The sequence below is a fragment of the Pongo abelii genome, chromosome 12 (genome assembly GCF_028885655.2).
Source record: "Pongo abelii isolate AG06213 chromosome 12, NHGRI_mPonAbe1-v2.0_pri, whole genome shotgun sequence".
In the NCBI taxonomy this organism is placed as follows: Eukaryota; Metazoa; Chordata; class Mammalia; order Primates; family Hominidae; genus Pongo; species Pongo abelii.
Genome location: NC_071997.2, coordinates 87,822,181 through 87,845,381, shown reverse-complemented (window position 1 = coordinate 87,845,381; position 23,201 = coordinate 87,822,181). Strand labels below are relative to the sequence as shown.

At 37.5% G+C, this 23,201-nt stretch overlaps 1 protein-coding gene across 5 annotated transcripts in view; it reads left to right on the top strand.

Annotated features, from left to right (window-relative positions):
* The window catches only part of CAMKMT (calmodulin-lysine N-methyltransferase), a 417,058-nt gene that overhangs the window by 340,893 nt on the left and 52,964 nt on the right, over nucleotides 1–23,201 (top strand). For 4 of the 5 annotated variants that reach the window (XM_024242778.3, XM_009237350.4, XM_002812071.5 and 1 more), the window contains exons 4-7: nucleotides 7,722–7,782; nucleotides 9,728–9,782; nucleotides 10,838–10,901; nucleotides 18,710–18,776. In XM_024242778.3, coding sequence (XP_024098546.2) covers nucleotides 7,722–7,782; nucleotides 9,728–9,782; nucleotides 10,838–10,901; nucleotides 18,710–18,776 — 247 coding nt within the window. Of the gene's footprint in view, nucleotides 1–7,721; nucleotides 7,783–9,727; nucleotides 9,783–10,837; nucleotides 10,902–18,709; nucleotides 18,777–19,695; nucleotides 20,352–23,201 lie in introns of those variants that run through there. The other variant, XM_054547595.2, reaches the window with a different exon arrangement.

The window sequence follows — 23,201 nt, the reverse complement described above, 5'->3', positions numbered from 1 at the left end:
ACAATTGAAAGCAGAGAATACGAAAAGCCAGGTGGAGTGACTAAGTGAACATATGCAGACTGAATGCTGAGCCCCACACCCTCACCCCACTCACCTACACTCAGCCTTCTTTACTTCCAGAATTACTAGATACCTGAGGGAAGCTTTTAATGTGACAGATAACAAAATCAAGAAACAGAAAAAAACAACTTGAAGAAAACAGACTTTATAAAGATGAGAAAACTTAAAAGAAACTATAATTAATATTTTCAAATAATTAAGACATTGCATTCATGAAACAGGAATAGGATGCTATATAAAAGAAAAATTCAGAGAATGACCATCAATAACAATAGCATATATTAAAAGAACAATAAAAAGGTTAGAAGATAAAGTTGAGGACATTTCCAAGAAAGTAGAAAACAATAAGAGATGCAAAGCAAGAAAGAAAAGATTTTTTAAAATAAGAGGATGATTTCAGGAGATTCAACATCCAAATAATAACAGTTCCAGAAGAAGAGAACAGAGAAATATGGAGATAAGGAAATAATCGATGATACTTTGTAAGAAACTTTCCAAGAACTGAAGAACACGGAGTTTCTGGGTTGAAATTACCCACTGAATCATGCAAGTTCTTAAACATTTACCTCTCATACCCCCTTTTTCAAGAAACTACTGGAGGATGTGTTACACTAAAATGAGGGAATAAACCAAGAAAGAGGAAGACAATGGGTAGAGGAAACAAGAGATGGAACCCAGGAGAAAGGCAAAAGGAGCCTGGGATGATAGTGAAGATTAGGCTGTCAGCTGTGTACCAAGCATAGAGGGCATTCAGTCCAGACTAAGGCAGGTCAGAAGATAACAGGAGAGATTTCCTCATAAGGTTGATAGAACCCCCATTGTGAATGAATGTATTGAGAGGAGAAATTGACAACTGGAGTTTGAGGTTGCATAAAAATCTTAGCAAATGAGGGGGGAAAAGATCTTTATAAACTCCAGAGAAAACAAAAATGTGTGCATGAAAGGAAAAACAATCATAGTTTACTACATAGCTGTTTTATTTCATAGTCATACTGAAATCAACTGGGGAGTGATCTTACCAAAATTTTAACATTATAACTATTATTGTAATATTAAAATATAATATTAAGCAGATGGTGTGGGGTGGATAAGGGTCGCACATGTGTGATGTGGGAAGAGGAATAGAGATAAAAGCAAAAAATGCTAATTTTGCACAGTGAGGGTTCAGTAGATTTTGCCTGAAACTGAAAAATCAAGAAGCAACAATACAAACTTATTATGTAGAAATATAGACACAATTACCAGAAGAGTTAGCTAAAAGAGTTGAAAGTAATAGTTTCTGGGGAAGCAGAAATACTGGGGAAAGGGGCTGGGTACTACTGTTTGTCTTAGCCATTCTAATAGATCCCAATGGCTCTTTAAACTATGTGTCTCTATAACTAATTTGAAAAGAAAATCTTTTTGAAAGGCCATTTTATTCCCACAAATAAGAATGGGAAAACTTTGAAAAGTAGCAGCTTTATTGAGATATAATTCACATACCATATAATTCATCCAGTGGTGTTTAGTGTATTCACACAGTTGTGCAACTGTCACCACAATTTTAGAACATTTTGTCACCTCCAAAAGAAACCTTATACCCATTGGCAGTCATGCTCCATTTACACCTAACCGTCGTTGCCCTGGGCAGTTACCATGCCACACTCCATCTTTATGAATATACGTATTCTGGATATTTCATATAAATAAAAACATACAACATGTGGTCCTTTGTAACTGGTTTCTTTCACTCAGTACAGGCATACCTTGGAGATATTGAGGGTTTGGTTCCAGACCACTGCAATTAAGTGAATATCACAATAAAGTAAGTCACACAGATTCTTTGCTTTCCTGGTGCATATAAAAGTTTGCACTATACTGTAGCTTAAGTGTGCAATAGCATTATGTCTAAAAGAATGCACATACTTTACTAAAATACTTTATTGCTAAAAAATACTAATGATCATCTGAGCTTTCTGTGAGTTGTAACCTTTTTGCTGGTAGAGGGTCTTGCCTTGATGATGGCTGCTAACTGATCAGGGTGATGGTTGCTGAAAGTTAGGGTGGCTGTGGCAATTTCTTAAAATAAGACAATGCAGTTTGCCACGTTGGTTGACTCTTCCTTTCAGGAAAGATTTCTCTGTAGCGTGCGATGCTATTTGACAGCATTTTACCCACAGTAGAACTTCTTTCAAAATTGGAGTCAGTCCTCTCAAACCCTGCCACTGCTTTATCAACTCAGTTTATGTAATATTCTAAATCCTCTGTTGTAATTTCGACAGTGTTCACAGCACCTTCACCAGGAATTGATTCCATCTCAAGAAACTACCTTCTTTACCCATGCGTAAGAAGGAACTCCTCATCCTTTCAGGTTTGATCATGAGATTGCAGCAATTCAGTCACGTCTTCAGGCTCCATTTCTCATTCTAGTTCTCTTGCTATTTCCACCTCTCAAAATCATCCACGAATGCTGAAATCAACTTCTTCCAACTCCTGTTAACACTGATATTTTGAACTCCTCCCATGACTCACGAATGTTCTTAATGGCATCTAGAATAGTGAGTCCTTTCCAGAAGATTTTCAACTGACTTTGCTCAGATGCATCAGAAGAATCACTGTATTTGGCAGCTATATCCTTATGAAATGTATTTCTGAAATAATAAGATTTGAAAGCCAAAATTACTCCTTGATTCATGGACTACAGAATGGATGCTGTGTTAGCAGGCATGGAAACAACATTAATCTCCTTGTATATCTCCATCAGAGCCCTTTGGTGACCAGGTGCATTGTCAATGAGCAATATATAATATTTTGAAGGGAATTGCTTTTTTTCGGAGCAGTAGGTCTTAGCAGTGAGCTTAAAATATTCGGTAAACCATGCTATAAGCAGATGTACTATCATCCAGGCTTTATTGTTCCATTTATAGAGCATAAGCAGAGTAGATTTAGCATAATTCCTTTTCTCTTATTTTTTTTAAGAGACAGGGTCTCACTATGTTGTCCAGGGTGGAGTGCAGTGGCTATTCACATATTGAATCATAGCCCACTACAGCCTCGAACTCCTGGGCTTACTCAAGCAATCCTCCTTCCTCACCCTCCTGAGTAGCCTGATAGGCACCTGCCACTGAGCCAGGCTAGATTTAGCATAATTCTTAAGGGCACTATGATTTTCAGAATGGTGAATGAGCATTGGCATCAACTTAGTCACCAGCCACACTAGCCCCTAACAACAGACTCAGCCTGTCCTTTGGATCTTTGAAGACAGGCAGTGAATTCTCTCTAGCTACCAAAGTCCTAGATGGCATCTGCTTCCAATGGAAGGCTTCCAATGTTTGTCTGCATTGAAAATCTGTTGGTTAGTGTAGTCACCTTCATCAGTGATCTTAGCTACATCTTCTGGATAACTTGCTACAGCTTCTACATCAGCACTTACTGCTTTGCCTTGCACTTTTATGTTACAGAAATGGCATCTTTATTTAAACATCTTGAACTAACCTCCACTAGCTTCAAACTTTTCTTCTGCAGATTCCTCACCTTCAGCCTTCATAGAATTGAAGAGTTAGGGCCTTGCTCTGGATTGGGCTTTGGCTTAAGGGAATGTTGTGGCTGGTTTGATCTATCCAGACCACTAAAACTTCCTCCATATCAGCAATAAGGCTGTTTCACCTTCTTATCATTTGTGTGTTCACTGGAGTAATACTTTTAAGTTCCTTCAAGAACTTTTCTTTTACATTCACAACTTGTCTGTTTAGTGCAAGAGGCCTAGCTTCCAGCCTATCTCAGCTTTCAACCTATCTCAGCTTTCAACCTATCTCAGCTTTCAACATGCCTTCTCCATTAAGTGGAATCATTTCTAGCTTTTGATTTAAAGTGAGAGACATGCAACGATTCCTTTCACTTGAACACGTAGAGACCATTGTAGGTTTATTAATTAGGCTAATAATAGGGAGGCCTGGGGAGAGGGAGAGAGATGGGGGAATGCCAACTGGTGGAGTTGTGGAGAGCACACACAAGATTTATTGATTAAGCTTGCTAGCTATCTTATATGGACGCAATTCATGCCGCCCCAAAACAATTACCATAGTAACGTCAAAGGTCATTGATCACACTTCACCGTAACAGATATAGTAATAATGAAAAATTTTGAAATATTGTGAGAATGACCAAAATCTGTCACAGAGACACTAGTTGAGCACATGCTGTTGGAAAAATGGCACCAGTGGACTTGCTCAGTGCAGGGTTGCCACAAACCTTCAATTTGTAAAACTGTAGATATGCAGCATCTACAAAGCACAATAAAGAAAGCTGCAATAAAATGGGGTATTGCCTATATAACGTTTTCAAGTCCCATCTATGTTGTAGCATGTATCAGTTCTTCTTTTATTGTCAAATAATAATCCATTGTATGGACGTACCACATTTTATTTATCCGTTAGTCAGTTGATGGACATTTGGGTTGTTTCCACTTTTGGGCTATTGAGAACAATGCTGCTATGAGCATTCGTGTACAAGTTTTTGTTGGACATATTTTGATTTATCTTGGGTAGCAGTGGAATTGCTGGGTCATATTATAATCTACATTTAACCTTTTAAGGAACTGCTACACAATTTTCCAAAGTGGCTACATGATTTTACATTCCCACCAGCAGCGCATGAGGGTTCCAATTTCTCCACATCCTCACCAGCCCAACATTCGTTATAACCTGACTGTTTGATTGTAGCCATCCTAGTGGGTGTGAAGTGGTATCTCATTTAGGTTTTGATTTTCACTGAGATAACTTTTAAAAACTTAGATTAGCAAAAATTAGTATGTTGAAAAAATCCTATCTGGGCAAGGCTTTGAGGAAACAAACACTCTGATTAGGAGTGTAACTTGGTACACATTTTATGGAGGTCAGTTTGATATATTAAAATGTGAAATATATGTAACCTCTGACCAGATATCCCATTTCCTAGTATTTGACCTAAGGCGAAAACCATAGGTTGGGAAAAGATGGGTTGTCATATTGTACTACTGTTGATGTTAATGGCAAAAACCACAATTACTTTTGCATCAACACAATAATCTCATCATATCAACAACTTTGAAACTAACTTAAATGTCTATCAAGAGGAAAGTGGTTAAATGAATTCTGATGCACACATAGAATGTCTAAGCAATCATTATAAATAATGATGCAGGTAAAGTACATTTTTATTTTCATGTAAAGCTAGCTACCACATATTGAATGAGGGAAAATCAAGTTATTGAATATCTTCATGAAAAGATCCCATTGGTGTAAAATATCTGTTTGCCTAGAAAGATCTTTTGAGATGATGTCCAAAATGTTAACAGTGATTATATCCTAGTGGTCACATTTTACGTGATTTTTTTTTTTACTTTGTTCTTTGTATGTAATTTTGTTTAAAATCAGCCTCTATAATTTTTTGAGACAATTATAAAACTATTACAAAAGACTGCATTTTGGAAGTTGCATTTTTGTACTTAATTAAGGCTTAAATTTTAGTTAGATACTCTTTGTCTATCATTTTTTTAAACCTCAAGCTAAAGGCATAAAGAAATTCATTACAGTGGTGATTATATTCACTTGGTGTAGAGCATTGTCTTATGCTCTTCCTTCAGAGACTTTTATTTATACTTTGATCTTTATAGAGTTATTTTTATGTGGAGATATGACAGGTATTAGGATTTGGGGTAACAGGTCAAAATGGTTTTCCATTTTTCTGGTTATTGGGATAATAATTTTGGATTCACATATTCTCTCTTCCACTCTTCCATCCCTCTTCGCTGGAGAATAACATTAACAACGCTTTCTTTTTCTTTGAGCTTATTATGTGTTAGGAACCCTTCTAAACATAGGCATGTATTTTACTCATCTAACTCTCAGGGCAATCCTGTGAGGTTGACAATACTGCAAGGATATTTTACAAATGAGGAGCATGAGGGATAGGGAGGTTAAGTAACCTGTCCAAGGTCATTCCACAAGGGAATGGCAGAGCTGGCACGGGAGCCCAATAAGTCTGGTTCCAAAATATCTGTGATCTTAACTACCACACTCCACTGCCTCTCTGACTTTCCTCTTAAATATGACTCCAAACACTTCTTGCTGGTTTTCCTTGTTTTTCCCTCAAGCTGTCATTCCTACCAGAAATGCCAGAGAGGGTGAGGTAATGTGTACACCTGACTGGGCTTCCCTGCAACAAATGCTCTATGGAGACACCTCTTTGTTGTTTATATATTTACCCCCTGAATCTCTTAGGAGTTTACTTAACATTTCTTTGACATCCTCTTCTCTGAAATGTTTGGATTTCTTACTCCTCAAAGTTGGAGGTTCATCTAGAGGAAAAAAATTAAGCCTTTTTTAGATGTTTCAACCTTGCATTAAGACCCATCAGCAGAGTGCTTGGTGTTGAGTCAGAGAACATTTGCCACGCGTTCCCAGGACTGCATGGTGCTCTCAGCCTCAGGAAGTGCAAGATGCCTGGTGCTCTGCCTGATCTTTGAGTCTGATTAAATGGGGGAAAACATAATTTTTATAAGGTTATAGTTTATTCTAATTATAAGGGTAATATATGTTTATTGTAAAAATTTTGGAAAATACAAAAAAGCATAAAGAAAAAAATTAAAAACACTTATAATCCTACCATCCTGTGATAACAACTAGAAACTATAATTTCCAAGCATGTTCGTCTTCTCTTTAAGCAATTCATATCCATTCATGAAGACTAAATATTTGAAATCAGTGATTTATGGATGATAATTTTAGAAAATGTCCGTCCATGCAATTTAGCAGGTAGAATTATTGTTAAATTTAAAGATGTACCAAAGTTGGTGAAATTAAAATTTCTTAATCTTATACTCCAGTTTGATTTTATTTAACTGAAGAAAGACTTAATTGTGGCCAGGCGTGGTAGCTCACACCTGTAATCCCAGCACTTTGGGAGGCCAAGATGGGCAGATCATGAGGTCAGGAGTTCGAGACCAGCTTGACCAACATGGTGAAACCCAGTCTCTACTGAAAATACAAAAATTAGCTGGGTGTGGTGGTGTGCACCTGTAATCTCAGCTACTCAGGAGGCTGAGGCGGGAGAATCACTTGAATCCAGGAGGCGGACTTTACAGTGAGCTGAGATCTCACCACTGCACTCCAGCCTGGTGACAGAGCGAGACTCTGTCTAAAGAAAAAAAAAAAGACAGAATTGTGCATGTTTAAAAATATTAGCATGGAATCAAACAAAAAAGTAGTGACTTCAGTGGTTTTGTTTGCTCCTGTGTGTGATCGTCCCATTTATTTTTGCCTAATATGGGCTGCATATATAAGTAAGTCTTCAACTGATACTAATTAATTTTATGTGCACAAGATGAAGATCTATGTGAAGTACCATCAAAATTTAACTTTTGATATTTGTGATTTTGGTTGTTACTGTTTTGGCTATCTTGTGATCAAAATTTAGTATAATTTATTTAGGATATTTTTCTCTTATCCTTGGGGAAAGAGTTATAAATCTTACCACTATAAAAATAACAACAATAAAAGACACTCGTGACATGACATATTATAAGTAATAACAATGTTGTTTGATTGAAGTTGAAATAGCTTGTACTGAACATTATTTTTAAAAGCCATTTCTTAAAAGAATGACTTCTATAATCAAAAGGTTTATCCTCTTGTGTTTTCTAGGCATCTGGCCATCTGAAGAGGTTTTGGCTTACTACTGCCTCAAGCACAATAATATATTCAGGTACAGAGCTGCACTTAAGATATTTTTTAGCCCATCATGGATATTGAATCAACATATTAAAAATTGTCATGATTACATTCTTCAAATTAAATTGTTAGAAAAAATATAAAAAAAGGAAAACAGAAAGGAAGAAAAGGAAAACAGAAAGAAAGGGGAAAAAGTTCACAGTGAACACATGTTGCTTCTCAAGTGAAATCTGAATTGCCTTGGGTACTAATATTGCACAGCAAGATTTTTGCTATATGTCAAAGGCTTTTGATTTCCACTCAAGGCATTTTATTTCACTTTGATTTGGGGGAAACAAAAGTGAAGCTCCAATCAATCCTTACTGATTGTGAAGGTTAAAAAAAACAACAAAAAACCAATAAAGACATTCTTTAAACTTCTGCTGGGGAAGTCACTACAGAATGTCTGATAAATAAATACCTCACAGCTATTATTTAAAGATGCCATCCCACCCCTGGTTTTAAAGGTATTTTTATATGTCTAACAATATGTATTTGTGAACTACAAATTACCATTACAGATTCATGCTACGGAAATAAGTGTTTTCAACTGTTAGTGTGCATTACAGATCAAACTCATGGATGGAATTTAGGAAAAAAAAAAAACTTTATTTTAAAATTCTAAAGATGTTTGGTAGACCCAGAAAATATAGGTTTTCCATTTTAATTCTCATTTTATAAAAGTCATTCAATATATACTTCCTGAATAGCTCATTATGATTCCAGATAAGCCACTAGTGATCATAGCGTGTGTTTTAACCGTATGTACTTACAAGATTGGGTCAATAATATGTATTTTTTTAAGTTCTGTGGGTCCATATTTACCAACCAGTCTATAATTGCTTTGAACAACCAAACACTCATTAAGTGTGTTTTGAAATATTAATGTCCTTGCTTGGCTTCTTCTCCTCCCTTTCCCCCTCTTCCCACCTCTCCCTCCCTTTTAATTTTGCTTTTTTTCTCCTCTTGAGGTAATAAACTTCCCAAACTGGGAAGAGGAAACAATCCTAAGAGTCTAAGCATATAAATAAGAACAGGGCAATTTTGAATGTAGGCTGCAGAGCTGCCCTGGAAGTCTGGCATTTGCCCATCTCGCTGTGCTTCAGCTTGACTGGAGCTCCAATCAGCGAGCCGTGGGCCAGGGTGAGAATGTCACACGTTGAGGGCTGATATTTAGGCACAAAGGGGAAGGTAAGTGCAGAGTGCCACCCTAGACTGTCGGCTTTAACTCTGAGCCGCTTTACTTTTGAGCTGTGAAGTCAGAGCCCAGTCATTACTTTAGCCTGGGTTTGCTGGCTTAACCATATTATGTCCCTGCATTGTTTATTCACTGTGTTGTGTTGGGGTCAATTGTGATTTAAGTGTTAATTGCTAAATGCTCTTTGTGTAATTGTTCTTTTTGGGGACTGTTCAGCTTTCCAAAATGTTTCAGTTTGTTTAAGAATTTTTTTTTTTAATTCAGGATTGCATCTATTTATTTTGTGTGTGTTGTTTGTATGTAACTATAACATAGGTATATACACACTTATATATATTCTTCATTTACTTGTCTAACTGTTTTTGAAGGAATGAATGTGGATTAACAGTGTTATCCTTTCCTAACAATTATCTTTCGCTACTCTAGCTAGTTTAGTTCTAAAAGACAGCGCCATTGACAAGGGAAAAAAAGGGAACCTTCTCAGATTTTTCAGCTCAGCGGTGGTAATGTTGCAGTGAACACTAATGAGGGAACCCCCACTGATTTGCCTGCTTTGTGACTTTTCTATTTCATAATTATTTTTAAAACGCAAAACGACATGAGGTAGCCTAGTCATGTCTCTACAACTTCCTGGTAGCGCCGTTCTTACTGCAGATGGCAATTTGTTCTTGTAACATATATCTCTCTCTGACCATTTTCATCTAATTTGTATGGGTTCTACCATTTCTTTTCTCTCTTTCAGGGCCCTTGCTGTGTGTGAGCTAGGGGGTGGCATGACATGCTTGGCTGGGCTCATGGTAGGTCTTTTCTCCATTCCAATCCCATTCAGAGGGAGGAACAAAAGGAAAAATGTTCCAGGGCCTCCAACTGCTGGGTCAGAGAACCGTCAACAGCATCAGCTGCGGTCAAGCTGCCGGGTCTTGAGAGACCTTCTAGATTGACTTACTTTCGGATCATATTGATTTTATGGTTGCCTCGATGAACAGAAACATTTTACCTCAGTGTAGTCAATATTGCTTGTTGTGACATTCCAGGCCTCGCACAGTCTTTCTTTGCCATAGCGAAAGCATTTTTTTTTTTCAGATTATAGTCCCATTTGCTAAGATACAGGAATAGCCCGGCGAATCACAGTTGGAGCACCATGATATAGCTGCTAATGTTTTGCCTGCATTATTACACCAACAAACATGATCCAGAGCGCTCAGTAATTAGATTCTTTTGAATTAGATTGGCCATTCAGGAACGTCGTTCCCCATTCTCTGGGTTCTGAGTCATGTATTCAGGAGATATTATGTAGCAGCACAGTGCATTAGACAAGTTTTTATGTCTCTACAAATAAAAGCATATTGTTACACTGATTGGCATTTGACAAACCTGTCGCTCTTATACAATGTGTCGAGGTTACAGCCCAATGTGCGAGCATGTCAAAGCTCACAAAAAAATTACCCTCACAAAGCCATCTGCCTGCAATGCAAAGTTATATGAAGGGCATCAGGCAGTCAGACAGAAGCAAGCTGAAAGGCAGAGTGACAGCCTTGTATGATGGCTCTACTAGATAAACAGAAGCCCACAAATGAAAGCCTCTCAGAATACCATCATCCGCTGTCACAATGCAATTACCGAACAGAATGATAGCAAGATAGAGGCTCCCGCAAATGGAATGATAAAAGTATTGACTGATTTGATTGAATGATTAAAATAATGCAGACATAAAATGAAAAAAGATTGAAGATTGTTACAGAGAAATAGGTGAGGAAGCATGATACTGAAGGCTTGTCACTCCTGTCTTCACTTCCACACAGACAAGCATATTTGCTCATTGTTTGCTGTGCTCCCTTTTTTTTTTTTGCAGGTTGCTATTTCTGCAGATGTCAAAGAAGTTCTGTTAACTGATGGGAATGAAAAGGCCATCAGAAGTATCCTTATTCAGATAGAAAACGGGTTTGTTGTGCTCATTCCTTTTTCCCGGCTGAGTAACAATTGATATAAAGAAAGACAGCATGGGGTATTAAAAGAGAGTTTCCCCCCTACATACATGATAAGTAATTAAGAAAAAGTAGAAATATATGAATTCCTTGCATACAACTCCGTGGGTTTTTTTCTTTCCATAGATTTTTATAGACATCTCTCATTAAAGGAGCCTATGTTTCGTGGACCTCCCGAGGCAATAAGAAAATTTGTTTCATAATAATTTTCAAGCATTCTTGTTCTTTTATTTCCATTGGAATTTGCCAGTGTAAAATAAATTATTTGTCATTTATTGTACTTGGATTTTGCTGGTAAATATTAACTTCCAGCTTCATGTTTGTTATTACATTTATGCGCTTGATATTGTATGTACTGTGTAATATTGTGCCTGCTCTAATTGCTGAGGGTACCTATATCCCCCACTGGAACAGCTGTCAGTTCTTCATTATTTCCTTTTATTTAGGATTTTATTTAGGATTATACAAGCTATTTCTATTTTTTTGCTATGCTATTACAGTTCAAACTCCATTAGATTATGCTTTACTAATATGTACACAGAGTTCATGAAAATTGAACTGTACTTTAACTAAGAAAGCAAGCATAAATGTAGCTACTTTAGCAGTCGAGCTGATTTGTTCAGGGGCAGTTAATAGCTGTTAGAGACTGAGAGGAAAAGTGGAAGATATGTTTGATTTGGATGTTTTTTTTTTTTTTTGGTGTGCCTTACATTTACATTTTGAGGGAGACAATCTACTTATTTGAATTTTAAGCTCCTAAACTGCCAAAGCAGTTTTGATTTCTGTGGCATCTTACGTACAATCTATTTCTGATTTTCTTTTTCGACTTCTGCCATATGATTTTTTCAAAATATGCAGCAGCAGCTTCATCAAGCTGCTCAAACAGGAGAAAGGAGGAACGAGAAGCACAGTAGCTAATATTGTTCAGTAACACTTGTATGCTCTACAGAGCCCCACCCAGCTAATTGCCTGACAGACTTAAAAAAAATTCAGGAAGGAAAAACAGCCAATCACAATCTTGGCCTTTCATACAAGGGAAAGAGATCACAAAAGGTGCTTCCTTTTTTAAAATGCAGGATTTTAATCACGTTCTTGAGACTGTCTCAAGTTTTTCAAAATATTCCTGAAGATGAGTGGATGTTGTTTCATTCACTCTGCTTTATTCTGAGTTATTTCGTGCATGTATCCATGTATCATTTCACTGTGCTCCTCCTCCTTATGTCAGGGAATACAGAGCAAGAGGAAGCTCAGGTATGCCAGCTCAGCCCCAGCGGATTTTTAGAGGGTGGGGGGAGCAGGATTATTGGACAAGAGAAGATTATTTTAGCCACAGAAACTTTCAGCTTGGGCCCGGTAACCTAAGGTTTTTTTCAAGTCAGCAGGTGTCTTATTTAATAGCATCAGAAACCAATTAGAACTTTTATCAAACTATGGGAAACATCTGTAGTCAGTATGTAAATCTAATTGTTCTAAAATTATTATTGAGCTAAACTACAGAGCTTCCAAAGAAGGGAAGCGATGCTAATGTCATTAATTAACACACCTTTGCTTTAAACAACAAAGATGCCATGCCAGCTTTTGAAATCAGAGAGGAAATCTCAGATTCTGTATTCATTCTGCCGGCCTTTCAAAGAAATGATTGGTACAGCCCCCTCCCAAGAAAATGGATTTTTAACATTTGGTCCTCAGAAGCTCAGCCCTGAGAGTGCTTTATTGTGCTGGGTTTTACAATGGGTTTAATATAGCGGGGTGCCAAAGGGCAGGAGGGGAAGAACTTTACAAAGTAGATAAAGTAGGTCTTTTCAGGATGCAGACCAAAATTGGTAGTGTGTTTTATTTCATCTCTTAGGACTTTCCTGACGGAGTTCAGTTTTTACCATGCAGTTGTTCTATGTTTGTATGCCTTTTTCTGTTGTAACCAGATCTAATTTTTTTTTAATTAAGAGAAAAAGCATGCATAAAGCCTTAAAATTGGCAATGTGTTTTTCCTGCTTTTAATACTAATGTTATTCTTGATTTGCTAACAGAGCTTACAATTGGCATTCGTTGTCATCTGTTTTACTGACTGAGGTTAATATGAATGATTTTTTTTTCTATTTGCATGCCCACTTGCTGTAAGAATAACTAATTCACTGAATCACATACTATTGATGCATATAGATTGAAACAAACTTATTTAAAAATTACTGTTTACATCTTTCCTTTAAAATTTTAGGAAGTCTAAATTATATAGCAGTTGTAGGATATTATTCAAAAATTACTTTCTAAAAAGTAAAAGTGGATGTCAACAAAAAAAGGGGGAGAAACATTGCCAGAAGCCAGAAAATCTCTTAGTAAAGCTGCTAATTATTCTTAATGGGCAAGATGAGCACATTAAGAAACAAATGAATACATCAGTGAAATGTAATTGAAAATCGACCTGGCAATGGCATATCGCATCTGAGTATTGGCCTGTATATTATTCTTATCATTTTAAAAATTATTTTTGTTGTTCTTGGCTTCTGAATTTAATGAATCCAACTGAATCTTCTTAGTCTCTTAAGCTTCTAAGATTCTGATTTTTACCTTTTTTCAAAAAAAAACAGCATTTCCTGATATTTCCTTTTAATTTTACATTATTTCTATTTGTTTTAGTATGTGAGGCAATGAATGGATTGGTTCTGAATCTTTATGTCACAGAAGCATGTCAACCAGTTTTGAGTTTATTTGTTATCTCCCTAAAATGTATCAAATGGATTGCCTATGTCTTCTTGAGTTTTCCAACTTGACTCTGAAAAGCTAGATGTTGATCTGAGATTTATTAAACAGATGTCTGGAAAGATATTAAGACTTGAGGTAAAAATTTTTAAGTCACAAATATTTTCCTAGATTCATGGGTAGTTTTCCCTAAGGTCTCCTTGATCCTTAAACTGCATTGCTGGGTCTACGAACTCAAAGCCCCCACACCTGAGAGCTGCTTTTCCCTACAGATGCCATTTTATCTGTACCTCAAGAGAACAAAGGATAAATTAGAAATGAGATCATTTGGTTTGTCCAGTTCTCAAATTTATTCTAAAATAATGTGAAACATGTTCCTTTTCTTTTTTTTTTTTTTTTTGGCAATGCCCCTTTAGTGTCAAGAAAGAAATCTTCAACTGCCCGTATATAATAATTACTCCATAAGGTTTGTAGCTTGTGATAACAATGACCTAGGAATAGGAGAAAGACATGGTATACTGAGTTATTATTGATGCTAAGCCTCTTCTAAATTATAATGAATAAAAGTAGAACTCCTGAAGGTGAGCAACCCTCTCTGGCTACAATCACTAATGTGCCTAGCACAAACACCCTGCCTTAGTAAACATCTAGCAGTTCTATGCAGAAAATTCCAATGTTTGGTGACCCATTTCTCTGTAAGCATCTTATCCCCATAGTATGCACAGTGTGGGTCATGATCTTGAACTTAGGATTCTCCAAAAATGGGTAAATCCCCTGTGCTTTTTAAAGGAGACACCCCTGGTTTAACATTATTTTTATTTAATACAATCCCTGACTTGAGTAACTAATAAGTGAAGCTTCGTGTGGGCTGTGCAGCCTGTACCACAGATGGTTGACAACACGGAAATCCCGGGCCATCTTCCTGTGTCCAGGCTTCTTCTTCCAATGCCGGCTGTGCTTCCATCTACTGATGAGTCATAAGTAAACTATATGTGCCTCACATTGGGTAGCAGTGCAACAAATATGTATTTTTTGGAATTAAATTAAAATTAATTCAACCAATATTAATGGCATGTCATTACAGGTGCTAAAGATACAACAGTGAACAAGATAGGTCTAGTACCTATCCTTGTGGGACACAGATTTTGCCTTGGCTAGAATGTGTTCATACACGTGAAGGGCAGAAGTTCTTTGATAACTTTGGTTATTTAAATTCTACAGTATAAATGTTCATGTAATTAATTCTAACTTTTTTTCTTCTCCTTTTTGTGGAGAATGAGGTCTTGCTATGTTGCCCAGGCAGTCTTGAACTTCCGGGCTCAAGCTATCCTCCTGCCTCCACTTCCCTAAGTGTTGGGATTACAGGCGTGAGCCACTGTGCCCGGTTCAGGTAATTAATTCTAAGCAGCAGGGAAAGAAAATATAGTGTAACCGTCAAACCTCATGTTAGTTACTTTACCCGCCTCTTCATCCTACCAAAGCTTTTGCCTGAATTATATACTAAGATAATGAATTGACATGAATTGGGCACCTACTGTGTGCCAGGCCCATCACACGTGATACTCCATTAAGCCTAACAAATAGGTATCATTATTTCTGTTTTAGAGATGGAGCTCAGAGAGATTAATTTACCCCAGGACACACAGCCACCAAGTATCAGAACCAGCACTAGAAGCTAGGTTAATTTGACTTCAAAGCTTATGTTTTTTCGACTTAAACCATTCTGGGTCACCAAAAACTAAAATGATTTGGTGAATGTCATCTTGCATTTCCTTACCATGCTCTGGAAATAAAGGCCTCTCATCCATAAACATAACAATTGGCATTGCTAACAGAGTTTATGGTACCTCTATGGTGTCTTCTCAATTCATGTGAATAATAAGCACATTTAAGAATATTTTGCAGCCTTAAATTAGCAAATATTGCCACATTAAGCATTAAAAAAAAAAAACCTTGAGAGATCAAAATGAATAGGGTTTATATTATAATCTCATAGTTTCCTACCCTCGTTTTTGGTATTCCAGCGAAAATAAAGATAACATAAACCAAGAAAATGGTGCTTTGTGAATCACAGTGTTATTATTTTTAAAATATTTTCTTGCTTAAAGAACATGCCAACTCTCAAAATGTATATATAACTACTGATCAATAATTGCTAATTGCAGGAGGAGGCTGATGTTTTTAACAATATGATACATACATATAACATGTATATAATTTGTTTAAATTACTATTATATAAAAATATTTTTTAAGAATAAAAATCAACTGAAACAAAATTGAAATGGAGCCCTAACTCTGAACAGGGCTTTATTTGAGAAGAAAACCTAGAGATAGAATTCCGGTTTCTTTTTAGCCACAAACATATATCCTGTAGCTCTGGAAGTCCAGTTGCCTAGACAAGGGGATTGGAGGCAATTACTCTGTATTCATTTAATCAGAAATCACGTTAAGGCTTTCTTTGCACCCAGTCCCTCCCACTGAAGTCCTCCAGAAGGTGGGTGCGGTTCAGAGAACACGATTTGGCCCGTTGTGTTGAACACTATCCTGGACATATTGACTCAATGTGATTGGATTTCCTTTATTACCCTGAGGTGACACAGAAGAATGATAAAATCTATTATTGGACAACACAGTGCCATCCAGAAGAACCATCAAAATCTGACCTAAAGTAAAGGGTGGGGAGCAGGATATCTGAATTTATCTCTTAAGGTAATATTTTAATATACTGTTGACATTTTTTCTTCTCATGCTCATTTTAATATTTAAAAAAACTTCTTAAACCACAAAACTTATTTCCTGTCCAGTTCTAAAAATAAAGCAGCCTAAATACTGCTGTCGATTTTTTTTATTTAAAAAATTGCTTCTAGAATATAAATACATATGTTTGCTGCAGCCTGACCACCTGGAGTCACAGGTTTATAAATTGTATAGAAGTATATAGTGTTAAGCTGTTTACTAAAAATTATTAATAGGTTTTCTGAGTTATATAATTTAACTTCCCTGAGACTATTTTATAAAAAGTATTACCTCCACTAACAAAATAATATGTTTTGCTTGATAGATTAGTCATGTACTCATACGACTCTACAGGTGTACTGGGCACATTATGGCGTGCGGTTGGATGCCATGGAAACTCTAAGGAGGGTGTGGCCAGAGTGTGGGGGAACTTAATCAAAAACAGTTGTCAGTTGACTCTTTACTAATTTTGTTCTTCTCAGAATAAAGATGTCAGCTGTCCTTTTCTGCAAGACATTTCATTTAGAAGACTTTCCTGAAATACTTTCTTCCTGAAATAGACAGAACTGTAGGCCGATGTGTCATTTTAGTTAATCAAAACAAGTAGGCAAATTAGTCTCTTTTATTTTTTTAATGAATGTAATTTAACGGTATTTAATTTGCATACAGGAAAGTTCACCCAGGAAAAAAAAAAAGTCTGCATTATAGCACTTTTGTAAACCTCAACAAAGCCCTTCATTAGCAGACCTAATTGATTTTTCCTACCCACCCCTGGGGGAAGAAAGCTATCACAGTACCTACTTATTCACTCAGAGAAGAAATGGGTGTGCCTGGTGGTTCAAGCAGAGATTTGGGTTAAAAAGTCCTGTGGCTCTGTTTTTGCAGGGAGATCTTGGTCAATGCTTGCTTTGAGCATTCAGGAAATTTGTTTTTCTGAGCAATAGGAGAACATCGCTTGTCCGCTTAGTGTCCTCCCCATGGGCCCAAATTAGTTCAACTTGCAGCCTTCACTGGAATTATTTTATTTCTTGTTTATTTAAACCTGCCTTATTCCAAAAGAGGGATTTTGAGGCTTCTTACCGTGACACATAGAATATACCATATAAAATGAATGGGAAAGTGAGGGCAGTTGGAAATTGGAAAGCCAGGAAAATATGATGGAGCCAAGAATAGAGGTCAGTAGAGAAAACATATGCAACAGGGTCTCTTGTGGTTGTTAGAGTTAGGCCACACATTTGGCTCTGAGTTGCACAAGTGCTGGAGCAAAGAAAAAGAGGATCAACTATAAGAGTTATAGTGCTGGGAAGTGGAAGAAACATCCCTTGATCTGCAGACTAGCCTTTCCTGGTGCTGAAACCTGACAATTTTTTCCAACGGGCCCTTGTAAATATGGCACTGGGTGATGTAATGAACCAGCTCCTGAAAACAGGTCTTCCATAAATGTGGCTCTTTTGTACAAGTCCTTCCATGCCAAAGGCCATAGCGTAAGTCTGTAAAGACAGTTCTTCAGGGGACTTTTCACTCAACTGACTTTCTTCAGTAATTCATTTTCTCTCAAAGATTCTCCAAGATTTTCTTCATCTTTTTCTTCTCACTTCCTCCCAACCTCCACCCCTCCCTAGTAGCATCTAGGAGATTGGAAATACTTCACACTGGAAAGTCTCAGGAGACTGACATTGCCTCCCTGCTGACAGAGAGGCTTGCCTTTGGACTCCTTGACCTTTTAAGCGAGTAGGACATGGCACCTATGGGTCAGTCATTTCCCACCAGCACTCATAACTCTGGGGCTTGCCATGATGATCCATCTCAGGTGATAAAATGCAGCCCAGGGAAGTAAAGGAGCTTGCCTGTGGCAAGTCAGCATCCTGCTTCACACTCCACATACAGCTCTTCTCCTTTCACTGTGCTCATCCCATGTATGATAAAAAGATTGGCCAGGTGCAGTGGCTCACACCTGTAATCCCAGTATTTTGGGAAACTGAGACAGGTGGATTACCTGAGGTCAGGAGTTCGAGACCAGCCTGGCCAACATGGTGAAGCCCCATCTCTACTAAAGATACAAAAATTAGCTGGGTGTGGTGGCTCATGCCTTTAGTCCCAGCTACTAGGGAGGCTGAGGTGGGAGGATCACTTGAACCCAGGAGGTAGAGGGTGCAGTGAGCTGAGATCACGCCACTGCACTCCAGCCTGGGCAACAGAGCGAGACCCTGTCTCAAAAAGAAAAAAAAAAGATAACTGTTTCTGGACCTTTTTTTTTGGTCAGTTCACAATCACTGCAGATGTTTTCTTAACTGTGTCCTGTAGATGTGCGAGACATCATCACAAGGAATCGGAAGGCTGGTGTGTTTAAGACCCAGAAAATATCAAGCCGGTAAGATACCTTTCTGCATTAAAAAATTCCCATTGAAATTTCTTTTCTTGATACTATGGATGGTTATTAAAAATAATAACAGCTAACATTTATTGAGCACCTACTGTGTGTCAGGCGCTGTTTTAAGCACTTTACAAGTATTATCTCATTTAATGCTCACTGGAATACTATGAGGCAGACAGACACTCTCATTAGCTCCAATTAATAGATGGGAAAACAAGATAAGTATATTAAACACTGGGCTGGGGACGATTTATGATTATACAGTATGAGGTTGGGAGAAGCCAGGCCTGGGAACTCCTTAAATGGCTGTCTTCCAGTGAGTCTCAGCCTAGGAGCAGTTTTGCCCCCAAGGGGACTTTTGGCATTCCCTGGAGACATTTTTTTGTTGTCATGACTTGGTAGGAGAGTGGGGAGTGTTGCTACTGGCATCTAGTGGTAGAGACCAGGGATTCCACTGAACATCCTATGTTGCTTAGGACATCCCCATACAACAAAGAAACATCTGGCCCAGAATGTCAATAGTGCCAACACTGAGAAACCCTGCTCTGTTTCATGATTTTAAAATAGGCTAGGTGTCCATTTGCTTTTAGATTCTGTTAGTTCTTATACAAACTAAGAGGAATGCTTGCTCTTAACCACAACAATGGTGTGTTCTGTGATGCTACATTTTATTTTTGCCCTGTTGGTAATGGGTCTAGAGATGTGAGTAATCATTTCATAGTTTTCACATGAAATAGCTGTATTTGTGCATTTTTTTCTCATTCATTTAACCACAGACTTTATTAGAATAACTCTCTGTTAAATTAATTGTTTTCTTTATTACTGTGAAGCTGTCATCCTTTGGTATTTTGAACTTTCCCTATGGCGAAGACACTTTCCCACCCCAACTTCCCAGTTTGATTTTTTTTTTTATTAGTTATATGAACTACTCGTTAACAGACAAAGCCTACAGACTGATTTCTCTTGGACACACCCACGATACAGCCCCGGCGGCCAGTGGTCTTGGTGTGCTGGCTTCGGACATGAAAATAGCTACAATGCTTAAAAACCAAAGGGATGACACATATTGGTGTGAGGCTATGGAATAGCAATAATTTTTTTCTCTTATATTAATTGGTGAATGTAATGAAGTGTCCATATGTGTATTTTTAAATCCTGCTTAAAATGTTGGGAGTAGGCTGGTGGCACAGGGGACAGCATATTCTGTGTTTCTCATATAAATGAACAGACCACTTCTGTTTCCCAGAAAACCTGGGGTAGGTTGAGAGAAAGAGAAAGGGTCTGCCGTTACCTGTGGGGTCCTCATTGTTAGGACAGCCTTTCCTTCACAGTGCAGATGGCCTTACCCTTCTGGAGAGGACTTCATTTTTGGACATGATTTTCAACCTGGTCTTTTAGTTATCAATCAAAAGTGCATTTTCTATGTTGTCCTCATTTACATTTATTTAATGTTTAAGGTCATTTGTGACCATTTGAGTGTATTTCAGCATATGGAATCAGGGAATAATAGATTTCAGCTTCATGCTGTGAAAAGAGATTGTGTTTTTACAAGACATAATGTTGTTTACTGGGTGTTAATAATCACTAATTAATAAACATATCTAGACTTCTAAAATGTTGCATTTTGAGGAATAAAAATGTCAAGTGTTTAACTTATGGAGTGCAATAGTATTTTCTGTCATCTCTTCATAAGATAATTAAGTTACATAAACAAGCAAAATGTCATTGTTCAACAAAGGGCATATACCAAATGCTTAATACATGGCCTTTGTTTCTATTTTTCTGTTCTCAAAAATGCTATTTCTAGATATATTGTTCTTTTATGTATCTGAACATATAGACTATATGTCAATAATAGTCATATAGAAACCTCCAAGATGAGGGTGGGCTTTTTTTTGTCATCTTTATCTCATACTAATTGTGGTCAGTTTCTTTTCTTTTGACCCCTGCAAGCATTTTGTTCAAAGTCTACTAAAGCACTTTCTAGAGAACAGGTAGATGAGTTAGTCCTTGAAATGCCTTGATCTTATATTAAGGAGCGATTTGATCACTTAACTGTCAAGAAGCTAAGAGAAACGGCTAACCACTGATGTAATAATCAGTATTCTCCCTCCATCCACTGCTTTCCCACCCATAACCAGTACAATGTGATGAAAGTATTAGTTCCATGAGAGAAGAAATAAAAGGAAGCCATTCACAAAAGAACTAAGATAGAGTTCAATATTCTTTTTTAGTGCCTCAATGCATATGCAGAATTTCTCCTCCAAATTGGAGGTGTGGAGTAACAGTAGCAACAGATAACTAAGAGGTATTTACCGTAGCTATAAAGCCAACACGTGAGCCAAATATTTCTGCTATTAAATAGCACTTCAAAGCTTGACATGAAGTTTGTAACAGCTGAATGTCTCTTGTGACTTCATTTGCAAAGAAGATGTATAAGCTGAAAGGAAAGTCGTGATATGAGAACTATAAGCCTAAGAAATGGTATTTAAAAAAAAAAAAAACAAAAAAACAAGCTGCCCAGAAATTTGACTGGCACCCAATCTCCTATTCCCACTACTCCGATGATGTTCTCAGTAACTATCAGCATTTCTCCTGCTACCAACCTCTTCCTACCTCTTACACAGGGGCAGACCCAGGTTGTGTGGGGCCTGAAACTTATTTTGAGGGCCCACTTAGGAAGAATGAATTCTATTATACCTTACTTTGATAAATTTTACAGAAATATATGACCATGTGAGCACATTACTAGGGCTTCTCCAAGGGCCTTGGAAGGGGCCTTGCAAGAGGCTCTGACGCTGAACAGTCAGAGCTTCACAGTCAATCCACCTCTGCTCTCATAAGCACCACCATCCTTGCCTAGAGTAACTCTTCTCTTAGCTACCAAACTTTCCTGCTCCGTCTATCCATTTTAATCATAGTCTGATTGTAGCTAAATGTGAAAGACATGCTGGTGAAAGTCTGGAAGCCTTAGCCCTGCCTGAGTCTAAGATCCACATATATGAAGCATTATATTCATTACATCTCAGCTTAATGCAGTCATTTGGTTTATTTGTTGTCCACCCATGCAGCCATCCATTCACTTAACAAGTATGTCCAAAGTACTCTGCTTTTGAGAATATAAATATGCAGTTATCAAAAATAATTCTTGAACAAAGGAAACCATGCTACTAAATATAGCTAGAGATTGATGAAAGAGCAAGGATATTTACAGTATCTCAATTGTTGGGTTTATCTAAAGCTGTCTTCAAAATTGTGACTGTTTAACAAAGAACCATTTGGAGCTTTTGACGTCTACGTATTTCTAGGTCTTCCAGAATTAGTGAATAGCGTCATTCTCTGGTTAATATTAGTTGAGAGTTACTAAAAAATCTATTAAATTTACCCTGCTGTGATGATGTAAGTAAGTTTCACTTAAGAGTGTATGTATCTTTGTGTGAAAGTTGCTAGTGAATTCAGGCTTATGACCTTTATTATTCTTTGATAAACCATGAATTTTAGTAAACTATGGAACTTATGTTAAGACTTTTTTTATAACCCAGACTTTACCTTTATGTGGGCCCCCAAGATTGGTTATTGGTCCCATTGCCCTATTGCTTTTTAAAGATTTATGCCTCCTCTGAGACTCAGTTTCCTTTAGAGGTTAAAATGGGGATGTGGAAAATGATTTTTGAAAGGTACGTTCCGACCAAGTGGAATCCAGTGGCTGATTTTCCTGGGCCTTCTGCAGTCTGCCCTTATATCCACATCTCATCTAGCTGCTGCCTCCTCTTTTGGTTACCCGGGCCACCTCACTTGCCTCCGACAGATATGATCTCTCCATCTCTAGTCTTTGCCATTCTTGTTTCCCTCCTCTTCTCCATCTAAATCCTTCCTTCTAGGATGGCTCCACTGCCATTTTCCCCTTGCCTTCTCAGCCTACCCTAATCTTTTTAATTTCTGCTGCCCTTAGAATAGTACCACAGTTGAACATGGCATAGTCTCTTTTTGTTCAAAGCATGTTGGCTTTGTTTGCATGTTCACTGGTTTATCTACTTGTTGACAAATATTTTGACCACCTTCTGTTTGCCAAGTCCTATTCTAGATGCTAGAGATAGAGTGGTAAACAAGATGGAAAAGGCCATGCCTTCTTGGAGTTTATGTCCTAGGGAGGGAAACAGATCATTTTCTTAAAGGCAAGAATTCTGCTTAATATGTTTTTGTACTCCCTGAAGCAATTAGTACACTTTATCCTTGGTATATGAAAGCTTTTAAAATTGGTATTTAGAGAACATTTTGAAAGACATGAATCCATAAGGCTTATGGAACCAAACCATTTTTAGTAGAGGAAAGTCAAGCTCTAGAGAATCAGACATCCGTTTCTACATCAGATAGCTGACTTTCATTTCAGTGTTGGCCTCTTCTCAGGCATGCGCATGTAGT